This window comes from Jaminaea rosea (genome assembly GCF_003144245.1).
Source record: "Jaminaea rosea strain MCA 5214 unplaced genomic scaffold BDZ90scaffold_7, whole genome shotgun sequence".
Taxonomy (NCBI): domain Eukaryota; kingdom Fungi; phylum Basidiomycota; class Exobasidiomycetes; order Microstromatales; genus Jaminaea; species Jaminaea rosea.
In genome coordinates this window covers 395,788-423,224 of record NW_020289981.1, presented here as the reverse complement: position 1 = coordinate 423,224, position 27,437 = coordinate 395,788, and the positions used below count along the sequence as shown (strand labels likewise).

The window sequence follows — 27,437 nt, the reverse complement described above, 5'->3', positions numbered from 1 at the left end:
AGAGGCGAGGAGGGAGGGTGAATAATAGTGAGATTGAGCGTGTGTGGACAGCAATCTCGTTTGGTCGTGTGTGTTCAATGCTCGAGACCAGCAAGCGCCACTCGTTGGGTACCATGCTTCACCTGCCCGCCCTCATGGCTCATCGTCCTCACTCTTCACCCCGTCCCCTTCCTCATCCGCACTGTCCTGCGTTTGGAGGCGATCCCCTCCGTCCGGCCCAACAAGCGGGGCTTGAGGCTCCGGCGCCTCGTAGCCCGCATCGACAGCCCACTGCCAGCAGATCTGCCTGCTCGCCACGCTCTTGTCAGCTGCACGTCGAAAGCGGCCCGTCTGGCCGACGGCCTTCTGCCAGCGAGATACTTGACGCGCATCATCCGTGCTGCGGCGACCAAGGTAGAAGTGAATGTACCTGCGGCAGATGGCGAAGAGGCAGGTGTGGAGGAATAAGTCACCGCGCGAGCAAGGATCATTGTGGGGAGTCTGCGTTGCGAACTCACCACTGGAACCACCCTCTGGGGTCTCTCTTAGCAATCCACCCCGCTTCCTCCCACGCATCCAGACTCTGCCCTGCCTTTTTTCTATATCGGTTGACCTCAATATCATAATTTTCGCTGTACACGAAACGCCCCAAGTCCATTCCTCTGAGCCAATGCGCGGGCATCTCGTTCAGCTCTGCTTGGACGTCCAGGTCGCAGCGCAGGACGCGCGAGTAATGCTCCTTGAAGTACGTGCCGCCGAATGCGCCGCCTCGTAGTACTTGCTCGGGGGTGAGATTGGGCCTGAAGTGATCCCAGTGGGACTCAAACACCAGCTCGTTGGAACCGTCTTTCGCCCTACGAGGTAACGGCTGGCGTATGGCACGACCTTCGGCGTCGAGCTCTTCGTCACTCTCGTCTTCCCCTTGGGGGCGGTACATCCTCGGTGGACGGGCCGAGTCCTTTACGTTTGGGACGAGCTGCCTCGGCGCGGGCTTTGTGTTGATCTTGACCGGTGGAGCGGGACGTGGTCGCGATCCGCCGACGTAGTCGTCCGAGTCTGGGTCAGATGTGTCGGGCTCGTAGTAACGCGAATCACGCCTCCCCTTGTCGTCGTCGCTGTCATCGCCATACCTACGACGGCTTCCACTAGCCAGTCGCCCAGACTTGCGCGAGCCTTCGCGAGGCGCTGGAGGTTCACGCTTGATTTTGAGGTAGGACGAGGAGGAGAGGTCCTTCTCATTGTAGACGCGACGTGACCCTCGAGCAGCTACGCGCGCAGAGCGTTCACGGGTCGGGACCAGGGGTTGGGTGGAAGGACCGGGCGAGGAGGATTGAGATTGCTGACGTTTGCGACCTGACGGCTTGCGCGGCTTGGGCTCAGGAGGAGGGGAGCCGATGCGGATTGTGCTGGACTGGGAGCGCGGTGGAGAAGGATGCGGTTCAGACAAGGCTTCGATCAAAGTGAGGAAGCGTGACAACTCACATTGAGTCCCAAGCTGGCGAGCAGCTCCTTGTTCTGTCGGATTGTCTCCTGACGCGTGGCCTCGTAGTCATCTGAGTCCTCCATCTCTGCGTCGGTGAGGACGGGGGAAGAGAGGCCGGCGATGACGTGGAGGAGGTCGAATGATGGAAATCGATTTGCCCTCGTCGCGTCGAGACATTGTCGGGAGCAGCTTCGCGCCCTCCACGCGGCAACGGAAGTACAGGCAGGCGGACAGGAGCTCAGACATCGTCCCACGCTAGCACCCTTTTGCCTGAAAGGCGGGCCCCACTTCAGGTCCAGGGTCAATGCTACTTCCTCCAGTCATACGGACGGCGCCTTCCGGCCTTCATTAAGCCTCGTTCCCGCAGACTGACTTGGCGCACGCTCTACGCGGCATCGCGTGATGTTGGCAGCAGCGTGGTATCGCGGGCGCTAGCGACAGCCTAGACCCTCTCCCTGCTCACATAGCTTCTCGAAGGGTACTGTGGAAGTCGTGATATGGTGAGCAAAGAGCAAGAGGGAGCGGGGGAAGCAGGAGCCTTGCTGCAAGGGCAAGTGGGGCAAGACCCCCAGGAGCAAAAGGCGAGTTGAGGTCGAGGTCAAGGTCAAGGCGAGCGAGCGGGCGTCTTGCGTCTTGGCGGGCCGAGGTTAGCTGTGCGTCTGCGCCCATCTGTGCCTGGACGCAACAGCCTCAACGTGCGTGCGAGAGCGGGGCAGGAGACGAGACGAGGGACGGGGGGCTTAAGCGCTTGGGAGCGTAAATAGACTAAAATGTCCCTTCTCCGCTTTGGCCTCCCCCTTTTTCCCTCTCCATCATCCTGTTCTCCCTCCTCTTTCTCTCACACCTTCAAGCCCCGCAACGGGAGATCACTTGGCGCCACCTTTCGTCGTCAACAACGATCTCGACCCCAATAGGGGCTAGAGGCGGGAGCCATCTGAGTCGTCGTACCCCCTCCTCACCACTCGATCTCTCACCGACGGAGACCGCCAGTCGTCGTCGTCGTCGACGACGCCACTTGACCTGATTGACCCCTATCCCATCGTGACTCCGACCAGCACAGACCAACACTTTGCCACATAACAATCAACAGACCGTCTTCATAAGGTACAGCATACAAGGTCAATCTTCCCCGGCCATGCCCACAACATCACCCTCGACCTTCTCTCTCACCGCCATGGATCGTCAACTCGCCCCAGTCTTCGCTGCTCGGGCAGCGACATCCGACTCGGTGCTGACGGGCATCGACCCGACCGAGTTCACCACCGCCAATCCCATCCGGCTCTTCATCATCCAAGCTAGCATTATCATCATCTTCTCGCGGGTCCTGGCTGTTGGCTTCAGGCGCCTCAATCAGCCTACAGTCATTGCCGAAGTCATAGGCGGCATCATCCTCGGTCCTACGGTCATGGGACGCATTCCTGGCTTCTCGGCACATATCTTTCCCGTCCCTTCGCTGCCTTACCTCAACCTGGTGGCTACCATCGGTCTGGTGCTCTTCATGTTCCTCGTGGGATTGGAGGTCGACTTGCGCCTGATGAGGAAGTCCGCCAAGGAGTGTGCGACCGTCAGTCTTGTTGGAATTGCGGTGCCTCTTGCTCTGGGCGCTGCTCTCTCCAAGGGCATCTATGACAATTTCGTTGATGAGACCAAGGTGAGTGTGGACTGCGTTCCTAGATGGAAGCTCGTCTTTATGTGATCGACTGACCACTGTCATCTCCGCACGCTCTCTCTCGCCTTCAGGTCACATTCGGCCACTTCCTCCTCTTCACGGGCGTCGCCATGTCAATCACCGCCTTCCCTATCCTCGCTCGCATCCTCACCGAGATGAAGCTCCTTTCAACTCGCGTCGGCGTAGTCGTCCTCGCCGCCGGAGTGGGCAACGATGTCGTCGGCTGGATTCTCCTCGCCCTTACCGTTGCTCTGGTCAACGCTTCATCGGGCGTCGTAGCAGTCTACGTCCTTCTCTGTGCCGTGGGCTGGACTTTGATCCTCTTCTTCCTCATCAAGCCCCTTTTCGTCTGGCTCGCCAATCGCACGGGAAGCTTCGAGAACGGCCCCAACCAACTGATGATCACCGTGACTCTGATCTTGATGCTGATCTCAGCGTGGATCACAGACATCATTGGCGTTCATCCCATCTTCGGCGCCTTCCTAGTCGGAATCATGGTCCCGCACGAAGGAGGCTTCGCCGTCGCCCTGACAGAGAAGATCGAGGATCTGGTCTCCGTCGTCTTCCTGCCTCTCTACTTCACGCTGAGTGGACTCAAGACAAACCTGGGCGATCTGAATTCCGGCCTCATCTGGGGCTACACAATAGCGACGATCATCGTAGCCTTCATGTCCAAGTTCGGCGGATGCGCCATCGCGGCCAAGCTCATGGGCTTCAACTTGCGCGAATCTGCGGCCATTGGCACGCTCATGTCTTGCAAGGGACTGGTCGAGCTCATTGTCCTCAACATTGGCCTGTCGGCAGGCATCCTCAACACGCAGACCTTCTCCATGTTTGTTCTCATGGCCGTCGTCACGACCGTCGCAACTACACCACTCACCCTGTGGATCTACCCTGAGAAGCATCGTCGCGCCCTCGATGATCAGGACGACAACGACGTGGCCAAGGGCTCCAAGAGCGGCAGCGCAGGTAGCGGTGACAGCAGCGATCCTGAAGGAGTCCGGGCCTCGTCGCTTGGCACAAAGAGACTCATGGTCGTTCTCACGAGCTTTGAGCACCTGCCTGGCCTCATGACCTTTGTCAGACTCATGCGTCCCAACGTGGCGGCTGCCTTCGATGACGGTCATGCGCTCAGCGGCAGTGGCGATGGACTGAGGCAGCGCAACAACCGCATGGCACACTCTTCTACCAGCTCATCTTCAGCAGACGAGAAGGGCAGCGGCGGCGATGGTGACGACGACGACAAGGAAGACATCAGCGACGACGCTCCTGCACCTCTCGCACGCGGCTACCCGTCCACCGACACCCGCAGCTCGGCCGTCCGCTCTCCTGTTCACCTCGACGCTCTCCGCCTTGTCGAGCTCACCGACCGCACGTCAGCTGTCATGCGCGTAGCAGAGAGTGACGACACGATGCGCCTCGATCCGATCTCCAACGTGTTCCGTACCTTTGCCCAGCTGCAGGGGATTGCTGTGCGCACGGCCATGCGTGTCGTGTCGACAGATCAGTTCAGTTCGACAGTTGCGTCGCGGGCGAGGAACGTGGCATCGGACCTTGTCCTCCTTCCATGGACCATGCCCGTTTTGGTGGGTGAGCAGACCTCTCCTCAACACCAATCATCGCAGCAGGGTCTCGCCTCCACTCTCGCCAGCCCATTCGACGGCATCTTCGGCCGCGGAGGCTCCACGACGCAGACCTTGCACAACCAGTCCTCGGCGCTCACCACCGCCACGTCTCCAACCAATGCGACTGGTGATCAGCAGCTCACGAAGGTCAGTAGCCAGCATACGGCTCTCGCTCGCAAGCTCATCCAGAGCGCAGATTGCGACGTCGGTCTCCTTGTGCAACGTGGTGCAGCCCCCAGCTCAGCAGGCATGAGCGCTGGGCGCCCGCATGTCCTCCTGACATTCATGGGTGGGCCCGACGACCGGGTCGCTTTGGACTTTGTTGGGCGCCTGGCTGCCACCAATGACGACTTGACGTGCACGGTTCTCAGGCTGCAACGCTGCGGAGAGGCAGAGGAGGGCCAAGAGGGGGAGAAGCTGCCCACTGTCCCGCCTACGGTGCATCATGCACACAGCCTGTCCCCCTCTCAAGCCGGCGGAGGCAACACTATCGGCGGCGTACAGGACACCTACTACTCGCGCTCGCACCTGGGCGACAATGCCGGGCCGCATCGATCTCCTCTCGAGTCGCTCCTCGAAGACGATATTGCTCTGCAACGCCTGGAGAGGGACCCTCGTCTTGCTGTAGCGCGCGATGCAGGCAGGCTGACGGTACAGACCGTGAGCAGTGCGCGCCTGCTCAAGGCCATGATTGAGGTGATTCAGCAGAAGAAGCCCAGCCTGGTCGTTGTAGGACGCGGCAGGAAGAACCCGACGTTGGGGTCGCACAGGGATGAGCTGAAAACGCTCTTGCACTACGGGTGGGGAGCAAATGGCAAGAAGGAGGCGACATCAGGCGAGGGCAACATCGCTGGTGCAGCAGCAGCAGCGGAGGCAGACACCATCACCACCACCAGCGCGACATCGCAACCGGTCCTCTCCCTCGAAACGACAAGCCGCCTCGTCAACGGAGAGACATGCAAGGTGGTCGGTGAGCCAGCCTTTGCCATCTTCAATGTCCTCTCGACTGCCAAGACGAATAGTGGCAACAATGCAGCGGAGGCTCTGCACGTTCCCCTTACCCTTGTCGTTGCCTCGGGCAACAATACTAGCAGCACCGCCGCCGAGGGGAGAATCTCCTCTGCGATGAACGCGCAGGAGGAGGCTTGAGAGCGGCGGCGAGCCTTCCTCGAGAGATTGTCGAAATTCTACGCTCCATCTTTATGTATCATCAGACACTGCTAGCCAGGCTTACCACACCAACTCGCGTCACCTCATCAGCTCGTTCCAGTCACGACTTCTCTCACGACCGACTCTTCCGACCTCTCATGTCAGTAGATTCATTCTGATAATTTATGACCATCTCGACACAGCTCTGCGAAGATGCTGTCCGACTTTTTCTTGTCTCTGCACTACCCTCTCTTCTTTCCTCTGCGTCCAACTGGCTGTCTGGACAGCAACATTCTCTCGATGCAAGTATCACGCGCTCCTCGCCGTCGCCGTCAATCCCTCTTGACACTGCTGGATCCCGCGTACCTCTTCTCATCAATCAAGCCGCTGCTGAAGGTGCTCCTCTCATCTCCATTCCAGTACATGACATACTGCGCGGCGATGATGCCGTTGAAGAGCGTCGCTCCCCCAAATCCAGCCAGCAGTAGCATATCATCCGTCTCCGTCATCGTCGTAAACACCCTCGCGATGGTACCGGCTAGCTGGGCGAAGACGACGAGCGCACTGAGGTTGCCCACAGCCTTATCGCGGTGTAGCTGAGCCATTTGCGGGAGCTTGCTGACGAGGGAGACGGGGATTGTCGTAGCTTGCAGAAGGGAGAGGAGCGAGGGTGGGCAGAGCGAAGGGGAGAGGAGGAAGGAGGTTGTGAGGAGCATGGTAATCGAGGTGAGGAGGAGGGGGAGAGTGCGATTAGGTGGACCAGCGTAGGGTTGGTGAGAGCGTCGTGAGGGGGCGTAGTTGATGATCAGGAGGGTGATGATGAAGTCTACGGGCGCAGCGCGAGGGGGGAATGCATGACTGTCAATACCTCTCGCAGTCAACCAAGCCCATCCTTGCTCCCTTTCTGCACTCACTCTGCACAGTCAAGCTTGCATTCTCCCCATAAGTACTGAAAGGCAGCTTGCCCCTGTACGCATAGACCAAAGACACGACAAAGGCCCAACACTCCATGGCGTACATTGCCAAGCTGATGCCCTTTGTGCTCTTGGCGCTGACGATCTTGTACATCTGCGGCAGTTTCAACAGGGAGCCAAAGATGACGATGCCGAGACCTAGGGCCTTGGAGATTGCGAGTCGTAGGCAGGGCGTGTGAGTGAGATCGGCATCATAGACTGTGATGGTGTAGCATTCCTGGCCTAGGATGGAGACGCCGAGGTTAGAGAGCCAAGGAGGAAAGGAGTGGGTGATGGCTTGCAGGAGGGACGACATCGTTGCTAGTCTTTAGCGAAGGACGACTGCGCTTATATCAACGTCGTGGACGCCTGCGACTGGTATGTGGCCGCCGCGGGGATGAGGTGTGAGACGTGAGGGAAAGAAAGCAAGGAAAGCTGAGCAAGTCTGGACGAAACGCATCGGGCGGCTGCAAGTTCAAGGACGACGCGAGATGAGATCGATTGAGCGTGGCGTCTGTGGCCCGTGCGATGTCGCGTGGCGTGACGCCGTCCAAGTCGATGAAGCACTGAAAGAGCGAGTCCAGCCAATCGTCGATTACTATACAGCATCAAGTCGACTCAGCGTAGCATCTTATACATCAAGAAGGAATTTGATCTACGCTTTGACGTCATCACCAGCCTCGCTGGGCGGCGCAGGTCTCCCCTCCCCCTCTGCAGCCTCTTCCGCCTTCCTCTTGATGGCAGCAGCGCTCTCTGGCCCCTCATTGAGCGCCTTGGCCTCAGCGGCGTCCTCCTCGTTCATGTAGTTGTCAACATTGATGTCGTTCAGGCCAAGGTCCTCATTCTGGTCCCAAGTCCTCTCGTACTCCTCGACGCTCATCTGCGGGTCAACATCTGGAGCATAGGGGTTCTGCAGGTAGGAGCTGGCGAGCGGGTCATCCAAGATGACAGTGAAGGGACAGGCCTCTGCGCTCATCACGCTCTTGAGCTTGCCTAGGAAAGACTCGAAGGCGCTCTTGTCTGATGAGGCGGACGAGTCGCCGCGCATGAGAACGCGCTCGGAGAGCTCATCGTAGACTTGTTGGAGGAGACCTTCAAGGGTGGTGAAGCGTCCACCCAATGTGCCGGGCGAGAGGTGCAAGTCGATCTCGGGGATGGAGAAGCCGGCCGACTCGCTCTTGAGGATATCTCTTGTAAGATCCTCGGCGTCCTCCACCTTCAAAGTGATCTTGCGCCCCTTGTCACTGATCGCCGCACCGGACTTGACTTCGTTGTCTCTGTAGCCGCAAGCATCGCAGTTGGTCGACATGATGAGGATGTCCTTGAAGTAGGGGATGTTGACCTTCTTCATCATTGTGTCCAACGCAGAATTGCAGGAGGAGCAAGTACCCTCAAAGGTGTAGATCTCTTCGTTGTTGAAGTCGGACTCGCCCTCGGTGAAGCCATGCGACATCGCATGAGCTTCGGCCTCTGCTGCTGAGGCCACCTTCTTGCTCGTCGCAGCGGCGCTTGCGGCTGACGAGCCAGCACGGGCTGAAGCATCCGCGGGCCCTGCAAGACCGAGGGCCTCGTTCTGGGCGCGAGAACGGGGGTATTCCCGCTTCGTCCACTTGTTGTCGGTCGTGCCTCGACCCTGAATGGCGCCTGTGAACTCGACAAAGGAGTTGCCCGAGGGGTCATCCAGTCGCAAGCTGAAGGGGGCGAAATTGCGGTTCTGACGTGAAGTAGAGGTGGAGCCCACTGGGCCGTGGCTCTTCAGGCCATTCGATCCCTCAGCCGCAGATGAAGAGCCAGCTGCATCCTCCCCTGGCGCAGCTGGTGCCTCCTCGCCCAGAATTTCTCTCAGCTTGCTGCAGAGAACCTCGATCTTCTCATAGGCCTCAGGAGCCATGTGCTTGCGGAGGGGCTGGTCAAGCTCGAGGTCTCGCAAAGTATCAGAAATGACACCCTCGATTGTGGTGAGTTGGCCGCGCTTGGGTGGAATCTCGATTTGCAGCTCGGGAATGTTGAGTGTGCACCATTCGGACTTGACGATTTGGCGGTCCAGGTCGCTCGAGTCGACGACATGCACGGTGTAGACGCAGCCGCGTTCTGAGGGCGAGGAGGGAGAATTGTCGGGGTCAGAACAAGGTAACCAGGATGGTTGTCGCAGCATCTCTTCTGCTCACCTTGGATCTGTCCCGCACTCTGAATCTCATTGTTCCTCTCGCCACAGTGGTCGCACGAGAACGAAGCTACCAGGACCTCCTTGAAGTACGGAATGTAAGTCATCAAAAGGCGAGTGATTCCGTTGTTCTGGCATCGCAAACAGAGTGATTCCTGTGGAGGGAAGGAGCAGTGAGGTCGATGAGCGACTGTCTGGTGGCGCAGGTGCAGCATCCTCGTTTCGAAGCTCGCGCACGTACAATCTCCTCTACCATCTTGGGCGGGTCAGCATTAGGATCCGTCTGAATAGCATCATCGGCCACATGCTCCCCAATGGGCCTGAAGAAGGGGTCGTGAGCCTGTCCTGACATGTTGTCGGTGAATTGGATACGCTAGCGGGTGGTGTTGGTGGTCCGGAAAGAAGAAGCGGAAGGATGTCGAACGAGGACCAAAATTCAGTGAATACAAGTGGCGGGGCGCAGCGCTCAACGGTGATTAGTCTTTGTCCTATTCACCTCCACTCCCTCGGGCTAATCAAAGCTCAGTCCGCTGGTAAACCCTCAGCACTCGTCCGACTTGCAGCTCTACTCTGGCTTGGACGCTACTTTCCCTCTCGCCACCAACTCGAGAATATCGTCTACATCTGGACCGATGAGATAGCAGCATTGAATTCAGCAAGCCTCCGGCTCGCACACAATTACCATCATGGCTTCAAGAGAAGACGACGAAGCGCTTGCACTGCAGGACGACGAGCTCTTGGCTCTCGAAGCCATCTATCCGGACCGCGATCAAGTCAGCATACAGAGACGTCGCGAAGGCTCTGATGATCGGCATATTGTCACCTTTGCTCTACCAGTCGTACTTTCCGAAAAGCTCCGTGTGGGCATCTCACAAGCGGCATCGACGTCTAGCTGCTCTCCCGGCAGCCTCCAGTTGGCCCACTTGCCGCCATTGACCCTCGTCGTCTCGCTGCCCGGGCGATACCCACTCAAAGAGCCACCCATTGTCAAACGCCTTGCAGCCCCCTGGCTGGATCATAGCTGCAAAGACGATGCACAAGCAGCGTGGCTATCGAGTCGCTTGTCAGAAATGTGGCAAGAGATGCAGGGCGAAGTCCTCTGGACGTGGGGCGAATGGCTGCGCGAAGGATGGGCAGAAGAGGCTGTCGCCGGGTTTGGACCCTTTGCAAGCAAGCCGGGAAAGGGAAGCTTGTCATTCACAGAGCCAACCGCAGTCGCATCGACGACCTCCTCGTCGTCGACCACCCGGTCCCTCAGCGACATCCTCCTCGCCTACGACCGTCTAGCCAGCAATGCAGCCTTCGAAGGCGGGCGCTTCATGTGCTCCATCTGTCTCGATGCCAAACGAGGCGGAGCTTGCGTAAAGCTTCAAGCCTGCTCGCACGTCTTCTGCAAGGACTGTCTCACCGATTATCTGAACCTTCACTTGACTGAGGGATCGCTGCGACTCGCTACCTCGTGTCCCGATCCGTCCTGCGTCACTTCTTCCGCTCGCCAGGGCAACGGGCAAGCTGGCGCCAGCATGGGATCAAACGGGCAAGGGCTCCTCTCCATCAGCGAGGTCGAGTCTATCCTCTCCCCCTCCCACCCGGAGCTCATCTCCCGCCTACATTTCCTCGTCGCCAAGCACATTGCAGAATCAGACCCGTCCGCGGTCCCCTGTCCACGAACAGGCTGCCAGACCCTCGCTCCTCTCCGGCCTGAGGACCGTGACTCCACCCGCTACCAATCCTTCAGGCAATGTCCCTCCTGCTCTCTCACCTTCTGCTCCTGGTGCAGGCACACCTGGCATTCTCCCAATCCTTGCAGAATAGCCTCGAGCGACGCCCTCCTCTCCGCCTACGATGCAGCCTCCCCTCATGAGCGAGCAGCCATGGAGGTACGGTATGGCAAGAAGAACCTCTTGAGGCTGAAGGCACGCTTCGAGGAGGACAAGGCAAACAGACGGTGGTTGAGCGAACACGCCACTCCCTGTCCGCACTGCTCCTCCCCCGTAGAGAAGACGGTGGGTTGCAATCACATGATCTGCTCGAAGTGTCAGGCCCACTTCTGCTACTTGTGCGGGACGAGGTTGAATGCGGCCAGGCCCTACCAGCATTTCAACACTCCCGGGGCGGGATGTTACAACAGGCTATTCGATGGATTACTCCCGGCCAGTGGCGCCGCTGGTGGAGAAGACGAGGGAGAGGGCGGGGATGGAGAAGAGGAAGACGTGGCTGGAGAGGGAGCGGAGCGACGAGAGGCGAGAAGGAGGGACCAGGAAGAACATTTGCTGGCCCTCGCGGCGATTCAAGCTGCTTGGGAGGATGAGCTTTGACGAGGGATGAGGAGATCATTTTGAGCGTGGACCAGCAGCGCAATTCACATCTTGTAGCATCACAGTATTGTCTAATAGCCAGCGAAGCTCACTTTGACCACCTTTCGACGTGGACAGTGGCGGTGGTCGCGGCGCTCCTTCATCTCTGCCGCTTCTTCGATCGCGGCGAGGAGAGGATGCGACGTGCTGATGGAAGAGAGCGATGTCAATGACGCTAGTCTGATTAGCTTCAGCTCTGGCCCGTGATTGCTGTGTACCACAATCAGTTAAACGGAGAAAGACGAAGCTCCGCTCGTGGCGTGACGTCTCAACCTCCGGTGACAGGACGCTAGCGTGCTAGCGTGTACCCTGGTCCACTAGCGTGAAGTGACAGGGTCCAGCTGACGGTGCCGAGGCTGGTAGCGAGGAGGGCGACACACGAGCTTCGCAGGACGACGAAACAGGTCTGTTGATTGAATGACTATGAGCGAGTCGTGACGAGACTAGTAGAGACAAAATTGAGAACACAAGGGGACTAGGGAGTCGAAGTGAGAAGGCTATGGTACGATGGAACGATAGGAAACGAGACGGAAATTCGGTCTTTGATGGTGGTGGGTGATTGTCATGGTGGCGCCGGGAGGATTCGACTAGTGGTGTTCTTGCGTTGCCTTCGCTCCTCCGCGTGAGTATTGACGAGAGCGCACGCTGTTGTGTACTGTAGGTGAAGGAAGTTGAATCGATGGAGGAGGGTGACCGTGATGATGCGTGTGGGGTGGCGTTGTCGATGGTAGGGTAGAGGAGGAATAGCCCTATTTCAAGCTAATGGTAAGGATGACAGTGTGGTGGCGCTTGAAGGTGCCCATGGTGATAGAGGTGATTACCAGGCGGCGGCGCGTCCCCAGTCAGCGGCGGGCTTGTCTTCACGCTTCCAGCTTCCGCCGCGGCCAGGGCCGTAGTAGTCGGCGGCGGGCTCCTCACGGGCCTCAACCTTGTCCGATCCCTCACGCTTCCATGCTGCAGCCCTGCCGTAGTCGGCGGCAGGCTCCTCGTCGCGCTTCCAGCTACCGCCACGGCCGGGACCGTAGTAGTCGGCGGCGGGGTCCTCTGCGCGCTTCCAGCTGCCACCACGACCACCACCGTAGTAGTCGGCAGCGGGCTTGTCGAGACGCTTCTTCCAAGCTGCTACGCGGCCCCAGTTCTCAGCTGGCTCCTCGTCGCGCTTCCAGCTTCCGCCACGGCCTCCACCGTAGTAGTCGGCAGCAGGCTCATCGCGCTTCCAGGCAGCGACGCGGCCCCAGTTTTCGGCGGGCTCTTCGTCACGCTTCCATGCGGCAACACGACCCCAGTCAGCAGCGGGCTTGTCGTCCTGCGAGGATGAATGGGGGGATGAGGAGGGAGTTGGTGGTGGTGGTCAGTAGTCTGGTAGGGTGGGAATGCGGCGGGGCGCGTTGGTGGTAGCAAGGAAGCGAAATACTCACCCTCTTCACAGCGTCCGCAGTCTCCTAGAGAGTCAAGATAGATGATTAGAGCGAGGTGAGGATGTAGTGAAGTGGAGACGCGCGTGTGTCGGCGTGGATGGGGAAGGGCGAGGCGTGTGGAGTGAATGGTGTCAGCGTGCTGCCTCTATGCTGATGGTGAAGGCGATGCCCCGACATCCAGCTCTCCGCTTGTCAAGTCAAGTTGAGTGGATGGAAGCTGCCCATCTCTGCCACATAAGACCGTTCCCACCACGTTCTCTTTCGAGATGATGAACTTAGACTAAGCACTCACAGGAGCAGGCGCGGCTGAGACGACGACGAGGCCAGAGGCGACGAGGAGGGAGAAAGCGGTAGCAAGGGAGAACTTCATGTTGCGCGAAGCAGAAGTAGTGAAGGGGGGAGGGGAAGGTGTTACGTTGGTGTGTTCGAATTCGGGGTTTTTGATGAGGAGGGGTTCGCTGGTAGTGGTGGTAGGTCGATCAAGTCATTATAACGACGATTTCGACCGCCAAGATCGGCGTTGGGCAATCGAAAGCACCAAGTCAAGTGAGGGGAGGGAGTGGCCCCTTGGAGCCCTGGACCAGGGGTGCGGGTTGAGCCTGATCCAGCACCAGCGCCCAGTGAGAGTTTGTGGGCCACGGCAGGGCACAGAGCGGGGCGGCGGCCGACTTGGCACGGCCCTGCAGAGAAGGCAAGGTGGTGTCTGCGGAGTTTTCCCGTAAATGAGGCAGGCACAAGACCAGCTAAAACTCAGCTCTCAATCAACGACCACACACCCAAGGAAGGGGCCCGACGATGGGAAGCCGCTCGTAGGCAATTGCTGGCAGACCCAGTGAAGCCGCAACAGCGACGGCATTGACGGCTGCTTGCTGCTTGCTCAGGCGGCCGACCATGATCACGCCACGACACCCAGGCAGCTGCTCAAGCACCAGCACCGGCAGCCAGTAGCAGCATCATCATTCATCCAATTTGTGCACGAGTGCGTGTGAAGGAGGATGCAGGGCAGCCGGCCCCTTCCAAGGGCAGCGTAAACATCGGCCCATCGAGCGCATCGAGAGCGTCAGGGAGAGCGTACCATGCCGAGCGTCGACCATCGAGCAACGATGAGCACATCCAGGGACGATTCTTTGCTTGGCCTATGGGGGGAATGCAGGGCACGCAGACCTCATCGTGGGCACCGCCCGTATCGCAGCGGCAGCATGCCAGCAGGCATGAGGAGGAACGCGGGCACCGTGAAGCAGCATCTCGTAGTCACTCATGATTGAGCTCCCCCATCGCCCCACCGTCACCGACGAAGCAAGGGATGAGATGTTGTGTGGGACCAGGCACAGCATCGGTGCACGGGGTCGGCCGGTTGAAGTCGTGATACTGCCGTTATTGCCTGCTCTTACGGGGCATTCCAGGCGAAGACCAGAAGCGAGGAATCCATCGCGTCGGTCCCCTGTGCCGCTCTCGGACAAGGCTTCCCGAGCTCGGTGCGGGCGGAGCCTCATTCGAAGTGTCATGGTCGGGCGAATACCACTAAGTACATAGGAGACCAAGACCCTCGTCAACGCGCTAACTCTCATCCACCTTCTTGACCAATTAGTCGGAAGCAAAGACGGCCGTATCATTCAAAGAAAGGGTTTTTTAGCGCAAACGTTGCCCCGCCTCCACGACCGCGACCCAAAAGTTGCCCGCAGCGCCCGCCGCGCCCGCCGTGCCCACCGCGCCCACATGCTTACTTGCCTGCGCAGAGCACTGAGCCCCTTATCCCTTTGATCCTGTTAAGCTCAAGGAGTGCAGCTGGCAATCGATCGCGGACGACGGGCAGTTCACGGCGTTCAAGCACCGCCAAGAAGAGACCCTCGCACCGAGCTTGGTAGAGGAGAAGGGAAAAGGCTGAAGGTGCAGAAGAAGTTCATGGCGGCCGTCGAGAGCTTGATCGTGATAGTGTAGAGGACGTGCTTCGAGTCAATTACTAGATGATACACAAGCTACTTCTTCTTAGCCTTACTCGGCGACGTCACGCTGCCTACGCACGAAGACAAGGCCGAGCCTGAGCTGCTTGGCCACGCTACGCTAGACGCGATAGATGAGGCAAGATTTCCCTCTCTCCCTCTCTCGCATGGGAGAACATCCTCATTGCCAATGCGCCCGCGCGCCCGCCGATATCGAGGACGAGAGGGTCACGTTCAAATTAACACGCCCGTACGGTACACGACTTACGGTCGGCGCACAGAGTGGGCGTGGGTTGAGCACAATGTACAGCATCGGCGCCAACGGCGAGTAGCACGAGGAGTAATCGATCGAGAAAATGGTCCGCAGGCAAAGGCGAAGGGGATTGGCGCTCGATGCTCGAGCGGTCATGAGGCGTTTGCCTTTCCTGGGTGTGCTTCGGAAAGTTCCCAGGAAAGTGCGTTGAGTGTGAGCATGATGTGAAACTACTTTCGGCCTCTATACTCCACAGGGACAGCATGTTGTAATTGGCGGACCTACCTTGATCCAGCAGGGGAGGGTTTGCGCGATTTCCTCCCCGCTGAGTGGCTTCGACGTTGACCCGTACTTGCCTGGCCGACCGTGTCAACAGGGATCGTGTTGCCTCTCCTCCGAGCCCTATATTGATCGATCGAGCGCCACATGAGAGCAACGAGGGAGCCCTCAACATGACTGATCCTCAGCCGCTCATTCGATCGCTGTGATACGGCTTGATGGGTGATACTCTCTCCTTTCCCACCCTGCAACGACGGTCAACACCTTCCTCTTCAGTCAACCTTCCTGCGTTGGTCGGGTTGGTCACTGATTGCGATAATGAGACGCAGAATGCTTGCTTGCGGCCGGATGTCTGCCGTGGAATAGTGAGCCTCACAACCGGTGATCTTCTTGAGGCAGAGGCAGCCCCTCACGGGTAAAATTGGCCTAGCCTTCTCGAACTTGTATGAGTGAGCCATGCCTGTGCACGTGTCAGACGTAGCTTCGTCTCGAGTTGCAAAGAAAGCCTATGGCGACGATGAACGATGAGGAGCAGCTCACTAAGCCCTCCTCCTCACCATCTCTCAGATTCCGGCTCCGAGCCGTTGGTCGCGTCTCGGAGCGGACGAGATGGGAGTCGTCGGTGCGATCAAAGGGGCGGCGGATGGATCCATCGTCCACTTCCGTTGCTGCATCTGACGTCCATCCCGCCCTCATCCTCTTCTCAGCGGGCGAAGCAACTCTTCATTGGCCGCTACTAGACCCTCGTGAGGCTGCAACAGCTCGGCGAGCCTCAGTGCTGCGCCTGCTGCTTTCAGCTTAGTCCTCGTTGGACCTGAGGCAGGCCCTCAGCCAGCTGGCCTCGTCGTCTCCGCACAGACATCCTCTGGCCGCCGTCGACCACTTCTAAAGATTCGACAGAATGCCAGACACAAAGCGCAGGCGTCGTCCCGGAGACAAGGATGTGGTAGTAGAGGAGGATGCTACGCAGGGCAAGCTACCAGATGGTGAATACTAGCCTCGGAGTCCTCCGCTCAATGCACATAGCCTGACCATGGCCTTTTCTCCCACCGTCGTCTTCCCTTCTTATCACTCAGGATTCTCCGACGAGACATCCGACCACGTTAACACGATCAACATCTCAGAGGCTCTGACTCTGCTCCGCGAGAAGCTCGACGACCCAGATCGTGCGGCGGGAGCGGCAGCGAAGGACGCTGCCAATCCTGTGCTGCAGAAGAGCATGGAGTATCTCGAGACGTTCAGCAGATACAAGGAGCTGGACACTGTCAGGCAACTGAGGAAGTGGGTGACGCAGCGACAAAGGGCTTGAGTGGGGCTGTTCGCAGGACTGACAAGTCTCTCACCTCCCTCGCCCCTCGCCCAGCCTCCTCCTCGAGCATTCAACAGAGGCAGCCGCATATCGTCTCGCGCAGCGCCAAGCGGCCAATGATGGGATAAAGCCCGAGGACGAAGGGTACGATGACGATGAGGAAGGCGGACTTGCCCTCACTGGCTTCGAGAGGGCCCAGCTGGCCAACTTGGCCGTCGAGACGGTCGAGGAGGCAAAGAACTTGATCCCTACCTTGGAGACGAAAGATGAGGTGAAGCTTCAAGCACTCATTGATGAGTTGGCAACACTGAGGAAGTTTCAAGCTTGAGGCGGGCGGGCATAAGAGACTGGTGATTGGGAGGCGGAAAGTAGAAGAAGAGAGTGCGAGAGTAGAGAAGCGACGTGCCGGTGCTATGAAGCGCCGTAGCGGCTTGTGCCTCAGGCGTCGGCGTCCACCTTGACGTCTTCAACGCAGCTCGGCACACCATACAGAGACTTGACTCAACCAGAATCAAAGTCAAATAGTAACAACACGACCATAGCGTATTGAATCAAAGTCGAAAGCACGACAAAAGTCCATATTGACACCACATCCTCGTCCTGCATCAGTGCACCTTCTCAACCGCAGCGGCCTTCTCCATTCTTCCCCTCGAAGCGGCCGCCGCACTCTGTTCTGCCAGCTGTTCAGCCTCGCGCATCTCCTCCTCGTCTTCGTCTTCCTCTCCCTCATCATCGTCATTCCTCCCGCTGCTGCTGCTGTCATCCTCCTGCTCAGGATTATGCTTGGGCATCACAACGTCGTCTTGCCTCTGCAAACCCCTTCCCACATCCTGATCATCCGTCGAGGCCGGTGCCTGCCCGCCCCACGGGGACAGGCGAGCCAGAACGGTACCCGCTCCAGTGCGGCCGAGGGACTGCTTGAGCGAAGCGGCGAAGGTCTCCTGCTCGCGCGCCTGATCCATCGCACCTTGCTCGGCCTCCTCGAAGCCGTCCTCGTCGTGCTCATCATCATGCTCATCAGGGCTCTCACCCTCCATCCCAAGCAGACCCTTCCTTCTGCGCTCCTGCATCTCCCTCAGGCTCTCGTTCTTGAGGAAGGCACCTGTGGAGAGACGTCGATGTGGACCACCGCCAGTCATGCCGCTGCTGCCGGCATCAGCATTCTGCTGTGAGGCACGAGGCGTCTTCGCTCCGTCTCCTCCGCGATCTTCGTGGTCGACGAGGAATGGGTTGTGGTGCTGCCATGGGCCCGGTCCGTGAGAATGATCCTTGTGGGTATTCGCGCTGCCATGTGCAGGGAAATGGTCATGATGCGAGCCCTGCGATGAGTCCTGGGCCTGCTGCTGTTGTCGATCCTGCAATGAGAGGGCGGAGAGGCCTTGTGCTGGTGAAGTGGGACGTCGCGGTGTGTGGTCGCCTGCGGCAGGCGTGGCCGCGCCCCCCGATGAAGCGCCTTTGCTCGCTCCTCCTCCTGGGTCCGCAGCGATTGCTGAGCCCGTACGGCTCTTGTCCGCCGTATTGGACGGTGCGTCAAAGCCGCTCGTCTTCTTGGTTGCGGAGACCGTCGAAGGGGTGACTTTATCTGTCGGAGCTCCCACTGCCGTCTTCTCGCCATTGGCGTTCTTGTCACTACCGTTACTGGTGCTCCCTCCCCTCATCTTCCTCCAAGCCGACTTCAACCCCTTGCTCAGCTCCTCGCCCAAGTCGACGGTATCGTCCGGCAAGGCCCCAAAGCCTGACATGCTATTGATGCTGCTGCTGCTCTGCGAAGATGGGCTGCCGACCTGCGACTCTCCGCTCCTTCGTGACCCAGAAGATCCCACGGACCCTGGCGTGCCCGAATTCTGAGAGCCGCTACGCTGAACATTCTGCTTGCTGTTCCTGGGATTGTAGTTGGGCGAGCCGGCTTGTACACCCTTGTGCGTATCTTGGTAGGACATGCCGTGCGGCAGCGGTGCTTGGATGGGCTGTGCAGGAAATTGAGATGAGTTGCGGCCGGTGCCTTGCGATCGTAGGAGTTGGGATCGAGCTGCGACGCCGATTGTGATTGAGTTGGCGCGCTTGAGGCGACCGGAGACGGGGAGGGGGGCAAAGCGGATGGCACATTGTGAAGAGCCACTCTGAAGGGGCAGGGAGGTAACATAGCAGGTGTCAGCGAGCTCCCCTTTGGGCTGTTTCATGTCCTGAAGCGGCACCGCACTCACGGACGAGCTCTCCGTGGACATGGTGTTCGTCCGACTCCTCGGGTGGTGAATGGGCGACGAGACCTCAGAGAAGACATCGTCCTCTTCGCCACCAGCCGCCGTATCCACTGAAGGGCTTCGGCTATAGGACGACATCGACGTGGAAGGCGAAGAAGACAGTCCTGTGGTGCTCCCACTCTCGCTCAGACTATCCCCCGTGACCTCCCCACTACTAGCGCCGTTCACGCTGCTACTCCCGGTAGTATCGCTGCTCGTTGCCCCTGCCGGGACAAGCCCATCACCGGAGCTCGCCTCCTCTCCTCTCGGGTCATGCTGCAGTACCACACCACCCTCGAATTTAGCCCCCTGCGGCAAGGGCGTCTTGCGCTCGAAGCTCTTGCCTAGCGGCTTGCCATTGCTCTTGATCAATCTGCCCGGCTGCACCGGTACAAAGGCAGCCTTGAAGGCGGAGCGCTTGGAGGACTTGGCCCGTACCTTTTCCCGGGATGTACCCTCGTGTGCGTTGGCGAGGATGGAGGCGGCGGGCTTGAGATTCGGGTCGTGTGGATTCGACGGCGAGTAAGATGAAGAGCTTGAGGAGTCGAAGGTGCTCACTCGACGGGCAGGCATTGGAAGACCATCTTTGGAGGAGCCGCCGCCGGAGGACGATGCTGCTGAGGAGGCGACGCTATCTTGCGATGCATTGAGAGTGGCAGCGGACATGGCCGCGAATGGGAAGATCGGAAAGACGAGACTATATGCTGTTGCTTGTGTTGATGTCGTTCTCTTAGACCGCAAGCGTCATTGAAGATTGAGGAAGAATGCTAGTGCGGTGCAATCGAGGCAGAGATAGGGATCTACTTGGAAGGCGCGCCGAGAGCGACGGCAATGACGATGAGGAAGGGAAGTGGCGAGCGACACAGGCGCAGATTTGTTCACAGTCTTTGACGTCGTCGCCCTGAGCGTGGTAAGTGCGGCAAGGAATCGATTGGATTGATTGCTGAGCAGTGAGCAACCTCGAGGGGGACATTGAGTGTCGGACGAGGCCTCCGAAAGCGACCAAGCGCAGCAAGCAGCAGCGAGCACGGCCATGATGCGGGGCTGCCGCTGCCCGGCCTAGACTGCGTGTGCCTTCTCGCGCTCGTCCTTGGTGCGGGGAGTGGTCGTGCATTCGCTCGCTCGGCACACTGAGGCAGCGAAGGAGACGGAGGAGCGTGCGATTGCTCATACGCCCGCATGACCCTCCACCGCCGCTCAATCGCCCCAGTCATGCACGAGACGAAGCAGCGCGCTCAGGCTCAGGACAGGGAGGCCACACCACACCACGCCGGCCCTACGATGCGGCGTCCTGCAGCACAAACACGATGCAATGGGATTCGCTCATTATAGCCCTATCAAGGCGCGGTCGAGAGAGATTAGGCGTAGATCCCTATCGCGGCCCCCGTCAGGGCCGTCAGAAGATGATCTTCTACAGTCTGCCCGATAGTCCTTGCGACCTGTTCCTGACCGATGAGGAAAGTGGCCGTCCGTCATTCCTAATCCTTCGTCTCACCGTCGAATGACGGAAAAAATTCTTTCGTTTCTCATTTCTTCGGTATCGCGCGATAACAAGAATCAATAGCGCTTCAGTCGCTGCACGCTACACATGTCATTAGCGCTATATGCCATCTGCGATAGCAATGCCAGGCCACACTCCTTCTCACCCCCGACCGCACGCCGATGCGCGACCGTGCTCCATATGCAGAGCGTGGGGCCCGCTCTCGCTATCCTTCCTCGCTCCCTCTTATCCCCGAATACTACCACCATCGTTTCCATTCGCGCTGGTCTCCTTATTCTTATGACTGCGGTGGAACGGATTGAAACCCCTCTTCTTCTTCGATGGGGTCCCGTCCCCACCCGCCATCGAGACATCGTCGCGCGAGGCGTTACTGGCAGATCTGAAGTGGCTCGGGCTGCCACCGGCCACACCACCAGGAAGGGCGGGTAGCTCGCTGGCATTGCCGCTGTTGGGCAGTGGTGGAACAGCGTCCTCTCCTTGGGAGGCGAGGATCTGCTCTTGAGCTTGTGCGTTCTTGTCTGCCGAGGCTGAGGCGCGACGACCGCGCACCGTACCCAGCACGCCACGACCTACTGAGCCAACGCCGTGACCCGCAGCTCCAGCAACGCCAAACGCACCCTTGCCTACTCCAGCACCGACGTGTCCTACACCCTTGACGCCTGCTACGCCTACTTTGCCTACACCCTGCACACCAGCCACGCCCACCTTGCCCACACCCGTGACGCCGCCTACAAAGGTCCTGCCCAGGTTCAAGCTCGTTCCCTTCCTGCCGCGCAGACTCGAAACGAACTCAGGACGGAACACCATGCGGAAAGTGATGGTTCCGTTCTCGCCGGCTCCCTTGCCTACAATGGGCAGAGTCTTCGTCGTGGACTCGAACGGCTCAAGCTCGGTCAAGTCAACAGCGCACTCCCCTAGATGATCAGCCTGCCCAACTTGATCCCAATCGTAGATCTCGAGCATGGCCTGGGCATGCACACGCGAAAGAACTTCAACCTCACCGAGGTTCTCACCTCCCCAGTCAGGATTGAGCGTCTTCTTGATCGTCTTGCTCTTGAAGATGCGCTCCCCATTGAGCATAAAGGCGACGTACGGATCAGAGCTCTTCGACGCTCCCAGCAGTCCACGATCCGCCGCACGGAGGTTTTTGGCGCTGAGCAGGTCCACGCGGAGGAAGCCTTGGTTGTTGATAGACTCGACGGCTTGCAGGCGGACGTCGCAAGGGATGTACCGGCACTCCATTTTGATCGTTGAGCGGTGTGTGCCCGCGTCGGAGGCGAGCGTGAACTCGCCCACCTTGTTCAACGAGCGCTCCAGTACGTCCTTTGTGTTGCCTTGGAACTCGGCAAAGACATCCTCGTCCCGCTTACCCGTGCGCAGCTTGAGCATCATCTTCGACCAGTCGAGCTCCTTGACTACGTGCTCGCCCACTTCGTCAATCGTCGCGTGCCCTTGCGTGCGAGAGGGCTCAGTGGTGTAAGAGGGCCAGTATCCATCGTCGAAGAGAACCTCGAGGCGGGCGTTCTTCTTCGCAATATTGCCCTCAAGCAAGTTGAAGGCAATGATACCGCTTTGGCACTTGAGAATCTCCTCGACGGACATCTGCTTACCGTGCGCGCGTGCCTCGTCCACCGTGTTGGATGTCTTCGCCGTGTCGACTGTCTTGATTGAAGCGCGGTCGCTGTCGACGCTGCCCTTGTGAGCCTTGGTGCCGTTGCCCAGCTTTGAGGACTGGCGTGTGAGCCCATTGGCCTTCTCAGGCTTGCCTTCCTCGCCCAGCGATACATTGGCATTTGTCATGGCTTTCTTGGCGCCCGCATCAGCTTCGACATCGTCTTCCTCTATCTCTGGCTCGTCAAAGATGTCACCGGCCTTGTCAGCGACTTCGTTGCCCACACCGGCAAAGTCGGAAACCATGATGTTCTCGGCCGGCAAGAACTCGACGACGAAGTTGATCTCGCCCTTGTAGGCGCCACGACCGAGGTGCAGCTTGTCCTTGTGCGTCTGCCTGCCAGTCGAGTGGTAGGGCTTCTCTGGATTGCCCGTCTCAGAGGCAAAGTCCTTGGCCTGAAGCTCGACGGATCCGAGGGAGCGAGGCGTGCCGCTGTTCTCGTAGTCCATGACCTCAACGAGAATGCGGTCCTTGAGCGAGTGGACCGTAGAATACAAGTACTCGTCCCAGTCAGGGTTGAGATTGTTGTTACGGACGACGCTGGCGTCTTGCTGGATACCGCGAGTGACGAGGCGCACGTAGGGATCGCTTTTACCTCCGAGCTCGACATTCTTGAGGTCTTTAGCAGATTGGGCCCAAACCTTGACGGCGCCAATGGGAGGGGACCAGGCAGCACCGCCGTTGACGGAGCCGGCCATCTGGACGGGCTTCCACTCTGCGCTCATACGCAGGCGACCCTCCTTGGTGAGCGGGTACCAGTCCTGTTGCCTCTCGCGCGCAGTGAGTAGGTCATCGAGCTTGACGGACAAGTACGAGATGACAGGGTCCTTGCCCACGCCGTGATCGTCGATGACCTGCACGCCAATGACGGCCCTACGGCGCTCAGTGACGAGGAACTCGGTGTGAATCTCCCAGATCGGCGAGAGGGTGCGCTTAAGAGTAGCCGTCTCCTTGATCTTGGAGCCATTGAGCAGGATGCGAGCCCTAGGGTTGACGTCACCGCCGACAAGACCGGAGCGTTTGGGCAATTCCTTGGCCTGGTGGACGGTGAGGCGAACCACACCGGATCGAGTTTCTGGCAGCGGCTGAGGCTTGCCATCAGCATCCATCTCGGGCTTGATGACTGGGTAGTACGAGAGCGAATACTCGAGCTGACCACGCTCCTTGCCATTGAGGATGACGGGAGATGAGATGTTCTCCTGCTCGGGCTGCGACTCGAGGGACTTTAGCTGGAAGGAGGCAGATCCAAGCTTGGAGTCGGGGCGGTGATCGTTGTAGTCCATGACGGGCAAGACGAGGAAGCCGTTCATGACATCCTGCTCCTTGACGAGGATGAATTTGGTCTCTTTGAAAGAGGGCGACGTCGTGCTTGACTTGTGCTTCGTCTTGGCCAGGACCTCCTTGTCGTCGATTGTGACGGCGACGTACGGATCGGGAGAGCCACCGCCAAGCTTGACGCCCTTGAGGTTGCGAGCGGACCAGACGGACACCTGAACCACGCCCGAGGCCGTGTCCAGAGGCGTTCCAGACATGAGCTCCTCGAGATTGATGGTGAGAACATTCGGGTAGTAGAGCATGGGGCCAAGATTGGCATGAACCTGCTCGCGGATGAAGCCATTGAGTCCTGGGATGTTGCCAATATCGAAGCCGAAGGTGTCGCCTCCCACGGGCTTGAGAACGTAGTCAAACTCAGGTGGGGTCATCATGGACACGTCGACGAGCTGCACGTGGGGGAAGTTGCTCATGAGCTGCATCCTCAGGCGAACATGGCCAACCTGGGTGGAAGCGAGACGTGAAAGAGGAGGAAATGTAGCGGAGAGGGGGGTCAGAGAGTCATGCTGCGAAGAGGTGCGCTGCGCTACTCACAAAGCTGATATCCTCAACGAGGATTGGCAGGCCAGCGCCAACGAAGCCACGACCAACTCGAACAGTGAGTACGATCTTGGGGTTGATCTTGGCCGCCGCCTGGCGCACGGTCAAGTCTTGCGTGTCATTGGGCGTGAAGCTGAACTTCCAATCCATACAGATCTCTTCTTCCGTCTTGGTAGCGATAGTACGGACAAAGTCGACCTTGGGCGCCTTGGTTCCCAGCGTGAACGTCGTGAGGCGGATCGAGTCTAGGAAAGAGGGGCAGTTCTGAACGAGGATGGCGTCGACTGTCGAGATGATCGTTGCACTCAGAACGGGCTCGTAGATGGCCCAGAAGCGGGCGAGGGCTGAGTTCATCCACATGACTGATTCGTTCTCATCGAGCATCTTGTTCTTGGCCTGAGCTCGGCGGGCGTTGGAGCGAATCGTAGAGGAGTAGAGAAGTCAGCAACCCTCTTCGCAGGCCCTCGCAGATCCCCGCTGCGGCTGCACGCCTCACCATCTCTCGCGCAATATCGTCGCGAATTCGTTGTCGGGTTCGTCGAGAAGAAGCATTGTAATACGTCGTAAAGAAAGCGCCGACGATGAGCATGGCGAAGATGCCACCTCCAAACCGAGTCAGGAAATACGTTGTGAGGACAGCGAGCAAGACGGCAGCCCCGTCGAACCAGAAACGTCCCAGGTAGTCCTCGGGCACATACTTGGAGACCATGGAGTTCTCCCACGCAGGCTTGACCTCTTCTTCTTCTCCTGCCTTGAGAGGAGGCTTGTCGCCCAGCATGGCCCTTGCAGCGCCCGTATGACCGGTGATGGCATCAGGAGGGACGCTGACTGAGGTAGCACCCGCCTTTGGTCCTGTGCCATCTCCTTTCTGGCCCTCTTGCTTGCTGGTGCGGTCAATGTCGTCGAGGCGAATCGTGGACGAGGTGTGCTTAGCCTTGCCTAGGTCGGACGCCAGGCCTGCGGCAGCGTAGCAACAGAGGAGTAGAATGTCAGCGTGAAGAGCACGAAGAGGACGAAGACGACGTCCCAGGCCGTCCCAGGCCTTATCGCGTACACGCACCCATGCCAGTGTCAGCCTTCTGTTGAGCCGCAGCTCCCTTTGGCTTGATTTTGTCTTTAGCAGCTTTAGCTTGTGCGGCCTTCTGCTCAGGGGTGGCATCCTCGTCGAAGTTCATGACTCGAGCACCAGCGTCTTCATTGGACTGTAGCTTGGCCTCGAGTGCATTTGCCTCTGCAGCATCCTTCTGCGTCACATTGGCAAGGCTGTCGGGCTGAGGAGCATCGTCTGCCCCTGTCGAGGGAGCGCCGACGGCATGATCTTGGGCTTTGACCTGGGACGACATCCCAGGCTAAGTCAAGGTGGCTAGGGAATAGATCGGTGGATTCGTAAAGAGGAAGGAGCGAAGGAGATTGGCGTGGGTCGAGCCTAAAATGGCAGCCAGACAAACGAGGGCCGGCGGTGCGGTGCTCGTCTCTGTGCACGGACTCGCCGACTGAAGCTCCTCAGCAGCCACACAGCACCTGGCCAGTGCTCGGGGACATTCAGGTCAAGCGAGCAAGCTACTCCGAGGCAATCGGAGAAGGATCATTACCAGGGTCGAATCGTGACCATCGAGCCGCCTGCGTTTGCCATCGATCCTGAGCCGTGAACGGAGCCGTGGGCGAGCGGGCGGGCGATGAGAGTGGCCAGCGGATCCCTAGTCAGCATTCGAGAGCAACAGGCACCTTCTCTCCTTTCGATCCGCGCCTTTTGCCTCAGCGACGGAGCAGTCGGCCATGATCACAAGCCCTTCCAGGCCTCAGGGCCTAGAGCTAAAGACAGAGCCGATCACCAAGCTGTCCGAAGTCCACATCGCTCTCAAGGCATTGGGGGCCAAGACGCTGGACGACTATGCGCTGGAAGCCGTAGCGACCAGCAGGGATCGTTTCGAATCTGGCAACCAAGGGCAGCTTTCAGCTCCGATGGCCAGCGACGACTATCTCAACGACTTGGACGCCCTGGCGCTCAGCTCTCCCCGTCTGACACCAAGCAAGAGACCACGAGACGGCGAGCAAGACGCCGACGACAATGCCGAAGAAGCAGCTCCATTGCTCAGCACGTCAAGCACCGGTCCACTGTCCCTCCTTCCCATCACCGTCCACTCCAAGCTAGCGAAGAAGATGGCTTCGAGTCGCACTGGGTCAATCCACGAATCCTTCAAGAGGGAGCCAGGCAAGACGGCCGTCTCTACGCTCAATGAGTTTGCCCAGCAGGCTGCACTCAGAGCGCCCGAGTACGCGCACACCTCTCAGGAAGGGTGGGTAGCCAAGAGGAGCCGATCAGTGTGATCGCTGACCCAGTGTCTGTTGTCTCGCCCGCCCGCTAGCCTCCGCTGCTCACCAGACCACTACGTCACGCTTCGCTTTGAGGGTCATGCCTTCCATGACGAGAAAGGCTCACCCAGCATCAAGGCTGGCAGAGAGGTGTGCGCCAAGCTTTGCCTTGACTACTTCTTCCCAGAAGAGGCTTGAGCGCCGTGTCGCCCCGTTGCCAGGCTTCCCTTATCGCTTTCTATCAGCCAAGTCTACTTCTTCTGCTAGCTTGCTAGCTTCACATGTTACCCCGGTCTCCTCGGCATAATATCACCCTCATTCATCGAGCGCTTCGAGGCTAGTGTTTTCGGGCTCGGTGATCGTCGAATTGCTGATTGGCTGATAGTGAGGTAAGAGTACAAGAGTCGGGCGCTGTCGTGGCCCCGCGTCCATCCATCCCATCCGAGAGTGTGCACGCTCATTGCGTCCGCAGCATGTCCCGCACTTTTGCTGCGAGGTAATCAAGCCGCCACCCATCACACGTATGCTTCCCGCCTTGCCACTACGCGGTATTCCTCAAGACCAAACACACGCTGTCCCCGCGCAGAAACATCTTGCTGATGAACCTGTCCTTGTTGGTAGGCTTCTTGCTCCCAGCCTTGCCCTTGGGGTATTCAGTCCACATCTCCTTGACATTTTCGAGGACCATGTTCGAGTGACGGTCAAATGCCTTGACTCGACCGAGGAGTTTGCGGTTGTTGCGGAGCGAGATGAGGACTTGCGTGTGGTTGCGGACCGACTGCTGGAGGACAGAGAGGGGCCCTTGGGAGATTTCGTACTGTGGGCAAGAGTGCGTGCGAGAGAGGTAAGAGGAGTGTTGTGAATCAGCAAGAGCACAAGCGCAGCATTCATCACCCAGATGTCCGCATGCTCACCTCTTCGAGACGGCGAACCTCCTCCTGGTCCAGCTCCGATTTTGGCTTATTGAGCAGGTCTCTGAGCGGTACGAAAGAGATCCTTGCAGAGTCAGCTTTGCCAAAGAGATCCCCCTCGCGCGGCCACTCACGCCATGCTGCTGCTGCTGCTCTCGAGCAGACCGGAGACGCGCTAGGTTGATGGTGGATGGTAGTGACGGACAGGAACGATTGGTCGTGCAGACGGAACCGACTTGGGCGGGAGTGAGCGTCGACGTCCAAAGAGCGGACAGTCTGGTCGCGTGGAGACGAGGGCGGGCGTGCCTTCGACTTTTGGGTTGAGTCGAAGCGGAGAGAGGTCGGGACCT

General features: G+C 58.8%; 13 protein-coding genes across 13 annotated transcripts; 4 read left to right on the top strand and 9 right to left on the bottom strand.

The window, feature by feature from the left end:
* Positions 1-74: 74 nt before the first annotated feature.
* On the bottom strand, positions 75-818 carry BDZ90DRAFT_178994 (hypothetical protein). The gene is made up of 2 exons (XM_025503756.1): positions 704-818; positions 75-379 (listed from the first exon to the last, which is right to left on the bottom strand). Exon 2 carries the CDS (start codon positions 372-374, stop codon positions 156-158), a length of 219 nt encoding a protein of 72 aa, XP_025362054.1. The 5' UTR covers positions 375-379; positions 704-818; the 3' UTR covers positions 75-155.
* On the bottom strand, positions 244-1,719 carry BDZ90DRAFT_179002 (hypothetical protein). The gene is made up of 2 exons (XM_025503757.1): positions 1,462-1,719; positions 244-1,390 (listed from the first exon to the last, which is right to left on the bottom strand). The coding sequence occupies exons 1-2, from the start codon at positions 1,543-1,545 to the stop codon at positions 494-496; spliced, it is 981 nt and encodes a 326-aa protein (XP_025362053.1). The 5' UTR covers positions 1,546-1,719; the 3' UTR covers positions 244-493.
* A 917-nt stretch (positions 1,720-2,636) lies between these two features.
* On the top strand, positions 2,637-5,905 carry BDZ90DRAFT_220310 (hypothetical protein; the record flags this gene model as incomplete). Its single annotated transcript, XM_025504430.1, has 2 exons — positions 2,637-3,113; positions 3,203-5,905. The coding sequence occupies 2 exons, from the start codon at positions 2,637-2,639 to the stop codon at positions 5,903-5,905; spliced, it is 3,180 nt and encodes a 1,059-aa protein (XP_025362052.1).
* A 144-nt stretch (positions 5,906-6,049) lies between these two features.
* On the bottom strand, positions 6,050-7,237 carry BDZ90DRAFT_232410 (mannose-P-dolichol utilization defect 1 protein). Its single transcript, XM_025506246.1, has 2 exons — positions 6,820-7,237; positions 6,050-6,731 (listed from the first exon to the last, which is right to left on the bottom strand). The coding sequence occupies exons 1-2, from the start codon at positions 7,172-7,174 to the stop codon at positions 6,238-6,240; spliced, it is 849 nt and encodes a 282-aa protein (XP_025362051.1). The 5' UTR covers positions 7,175-7,237; the 3' UTR covers positions 6,050-6,237.
* A 116-nt stretch (positions 7,238-7,353) lies between these two features.
* Positions 7,354-9,414, bottom strand: BDZ90DRAFT_279788 (zf-ZPR1-domain-containing protein). Its single transcript, XM_025509211.1, has 3 exons — positions 9,264-9,414; positions 9,027-9,177; positions 7,354-8,949 (listed from the first exon to the last, which is right to left on the bottom strand). The coding sequence occupies exons 1-3, from the start codon at positions 9,372-9,374 to the stop codon at positions 7,514-7,516; spliced, it is 1,698 nt and encodes a 565-aa protein (XP_025362050.1). The 5' UTR covers positions 9,375-9,414; the 3' UTR covers positions 7,354-7,513.
* A 178-nt stretch (positions 9,415-9,592) lies between these two features.
* BDZ90DRAFT_232409 (hypothetical protein) lies at positions 9,593-11,543 on the top strand. Its single transcript, XM_025506245.1, has one exon. It carries the CDS (start codon positions 9,709-9,711, stop codon positions 11,338-11,340), a length of 1,632 nt encoding a protein of 543 aa, XP_025362049.1. The 5' UTR covers positions 9,593-9,708; the 3' UTR covers positions 11,341-11,543.
* Positions 11,544-11,769: 226 nt separating this feature from the next.
* BDZ90DRAFT_232407 (hypothetical protein) lies at positions 11,770-13,228 on the bottom strand. The gene is made up of 3 exons (XM_025506244.1): positions 12,877-13,228; positions 12,794-12,798; positions 11,770-12,630 (listed from the first exon to the last, which is right to left on the bottom strand). Exons 1-3 carry the CDS (start codon positions 12,972-12,974, stop codon positions 12,197-12,199), a joined length of 537 nt encoding a protein of 178 aa, XP_025362048.1. The 5' UTR covers positions 12,975-13,228; the 3' UTR covers positions 11,770-12,196.
* A 1,491-nt stretch (positions 13,229-14,719) lies between these two features.
* Positions 14,720-15,653, bottom strand: BDZ90DRAFT_232406 (hypothetical protein). Its single transcript, XM_025506243.1, has one exon. The coding sequence runs from the start codon at positions 15,442-15,444 to the stop codon at positions 14,977-14,979; it is 468 nt and encodes a 155-aa protein (XP_025362047.1). The 5' UTR covers positions 15,445-15,653; the 3' UTR covers positions 14,720-14,976.
* Positions 15,654-16,473: 820 nt separating this feature from the next.
* BDZ90DRAFT_212038 (hypothetical protein) lies at positions 16,474-16,900 on the top strand (the record flags this gene model as incomplete). The annotated part of the gene is made up of 2 exons (XM_025504127.1): positions 16,474-16,554; positions 16,739-16,900. Coding segments are annotated over 2 exons (243 nt in total), but the record flags the coding sequence as incomplete, so codon positions are not given.
* On the bottom strand, positions 16,881-19,590 carry BDZ90DRAFT_178698 (hypothetical protein). The gene is made up of 2 exons (XM_025503755.1): positions 18,783-19,590; positions 16,881-18,698 (listed from the first exon to the last, which is right to left on the bottom strand). The coding sequence occupies exons 1-2, from the start codon at positions 19,482-19,484 to the stop codon at positions 17,184-17,186; spliced, it is 2,217 nt and encodes a 738-aa protein (XP_025362045.1). The 5' UTR covers positions 19,485-19,590; the 3' UTR covers positions 16,881-17,183.
* A 545-nt stretch (positions 19,591-20,135) lies between these two features.
* On the bottom strand, positions 20,136-25,266 carry BDZ90DRAFT_279784 (hypothetical protein). Its single transcript, XM_025509210.1, has 4 exons — positions 24,924-25,266; positions 24,360-24,820; positions 23,858-24,259; positions 20,136-23,766 (listed from the first exon to the last, which is right to left on the bottom strand). The coding sequence occupies exons 1-4, from the start codon at positions 25,204-25,206 to the stop codon at positions 20,545-20,547; spliced, it is 4,368 nt and encodes a 1,455-aa protein (XP_025362044.1). The 5' UTR covers positions 25,207-25,266; the 3' UTR covers positions 20,136-20,544.
* Positions 25,267-25,481: 215 nt separating this feature from the next.
* Positions 25,482-26,511, top strand: BDZ90DRAFT_232401 (hypothetical protein). Its single transcript, XM_025506242.1, has one exon. The coding sequence runs from the start codon at positions 25,640-25,642 to the stop codon at positions 26,189-26,191; it is 552 nt and encodes a 183-aa protein (XP_025362043.1). The 5' UTR covers positions 25,482-25,639; the 3' UTR covers positions 26,192-26,511.
* A 110-nt stretch (positions 26,512-26,621) lies between these two features.
* BDZ90DRAFT_279782 (putative small nuclear ribonucleo protein chain D2) lies at positions 26,622-27,247 on the bottom strand. The gene is made up of 3 exons (XM_025509209.1): positions 27,222-27,247; positions 27,091-27,151; positions 26,622-26,993 (listed from the first exon to the last, which is right to left on the bottom strand). Exons 1-3 carry the CDS (start codon positions 27,224-27,226, stop codon positions 26,718-26,720), a joined length of 342 nt encoding a protein of 113 aa, XP_025362042.1. The 5' UTR covers positions 27,227-27,247; the 3' UTR covers positions 26,622-26,717.
* Positions 27,248-27,437: the final 190 nt, after the last annotated feature.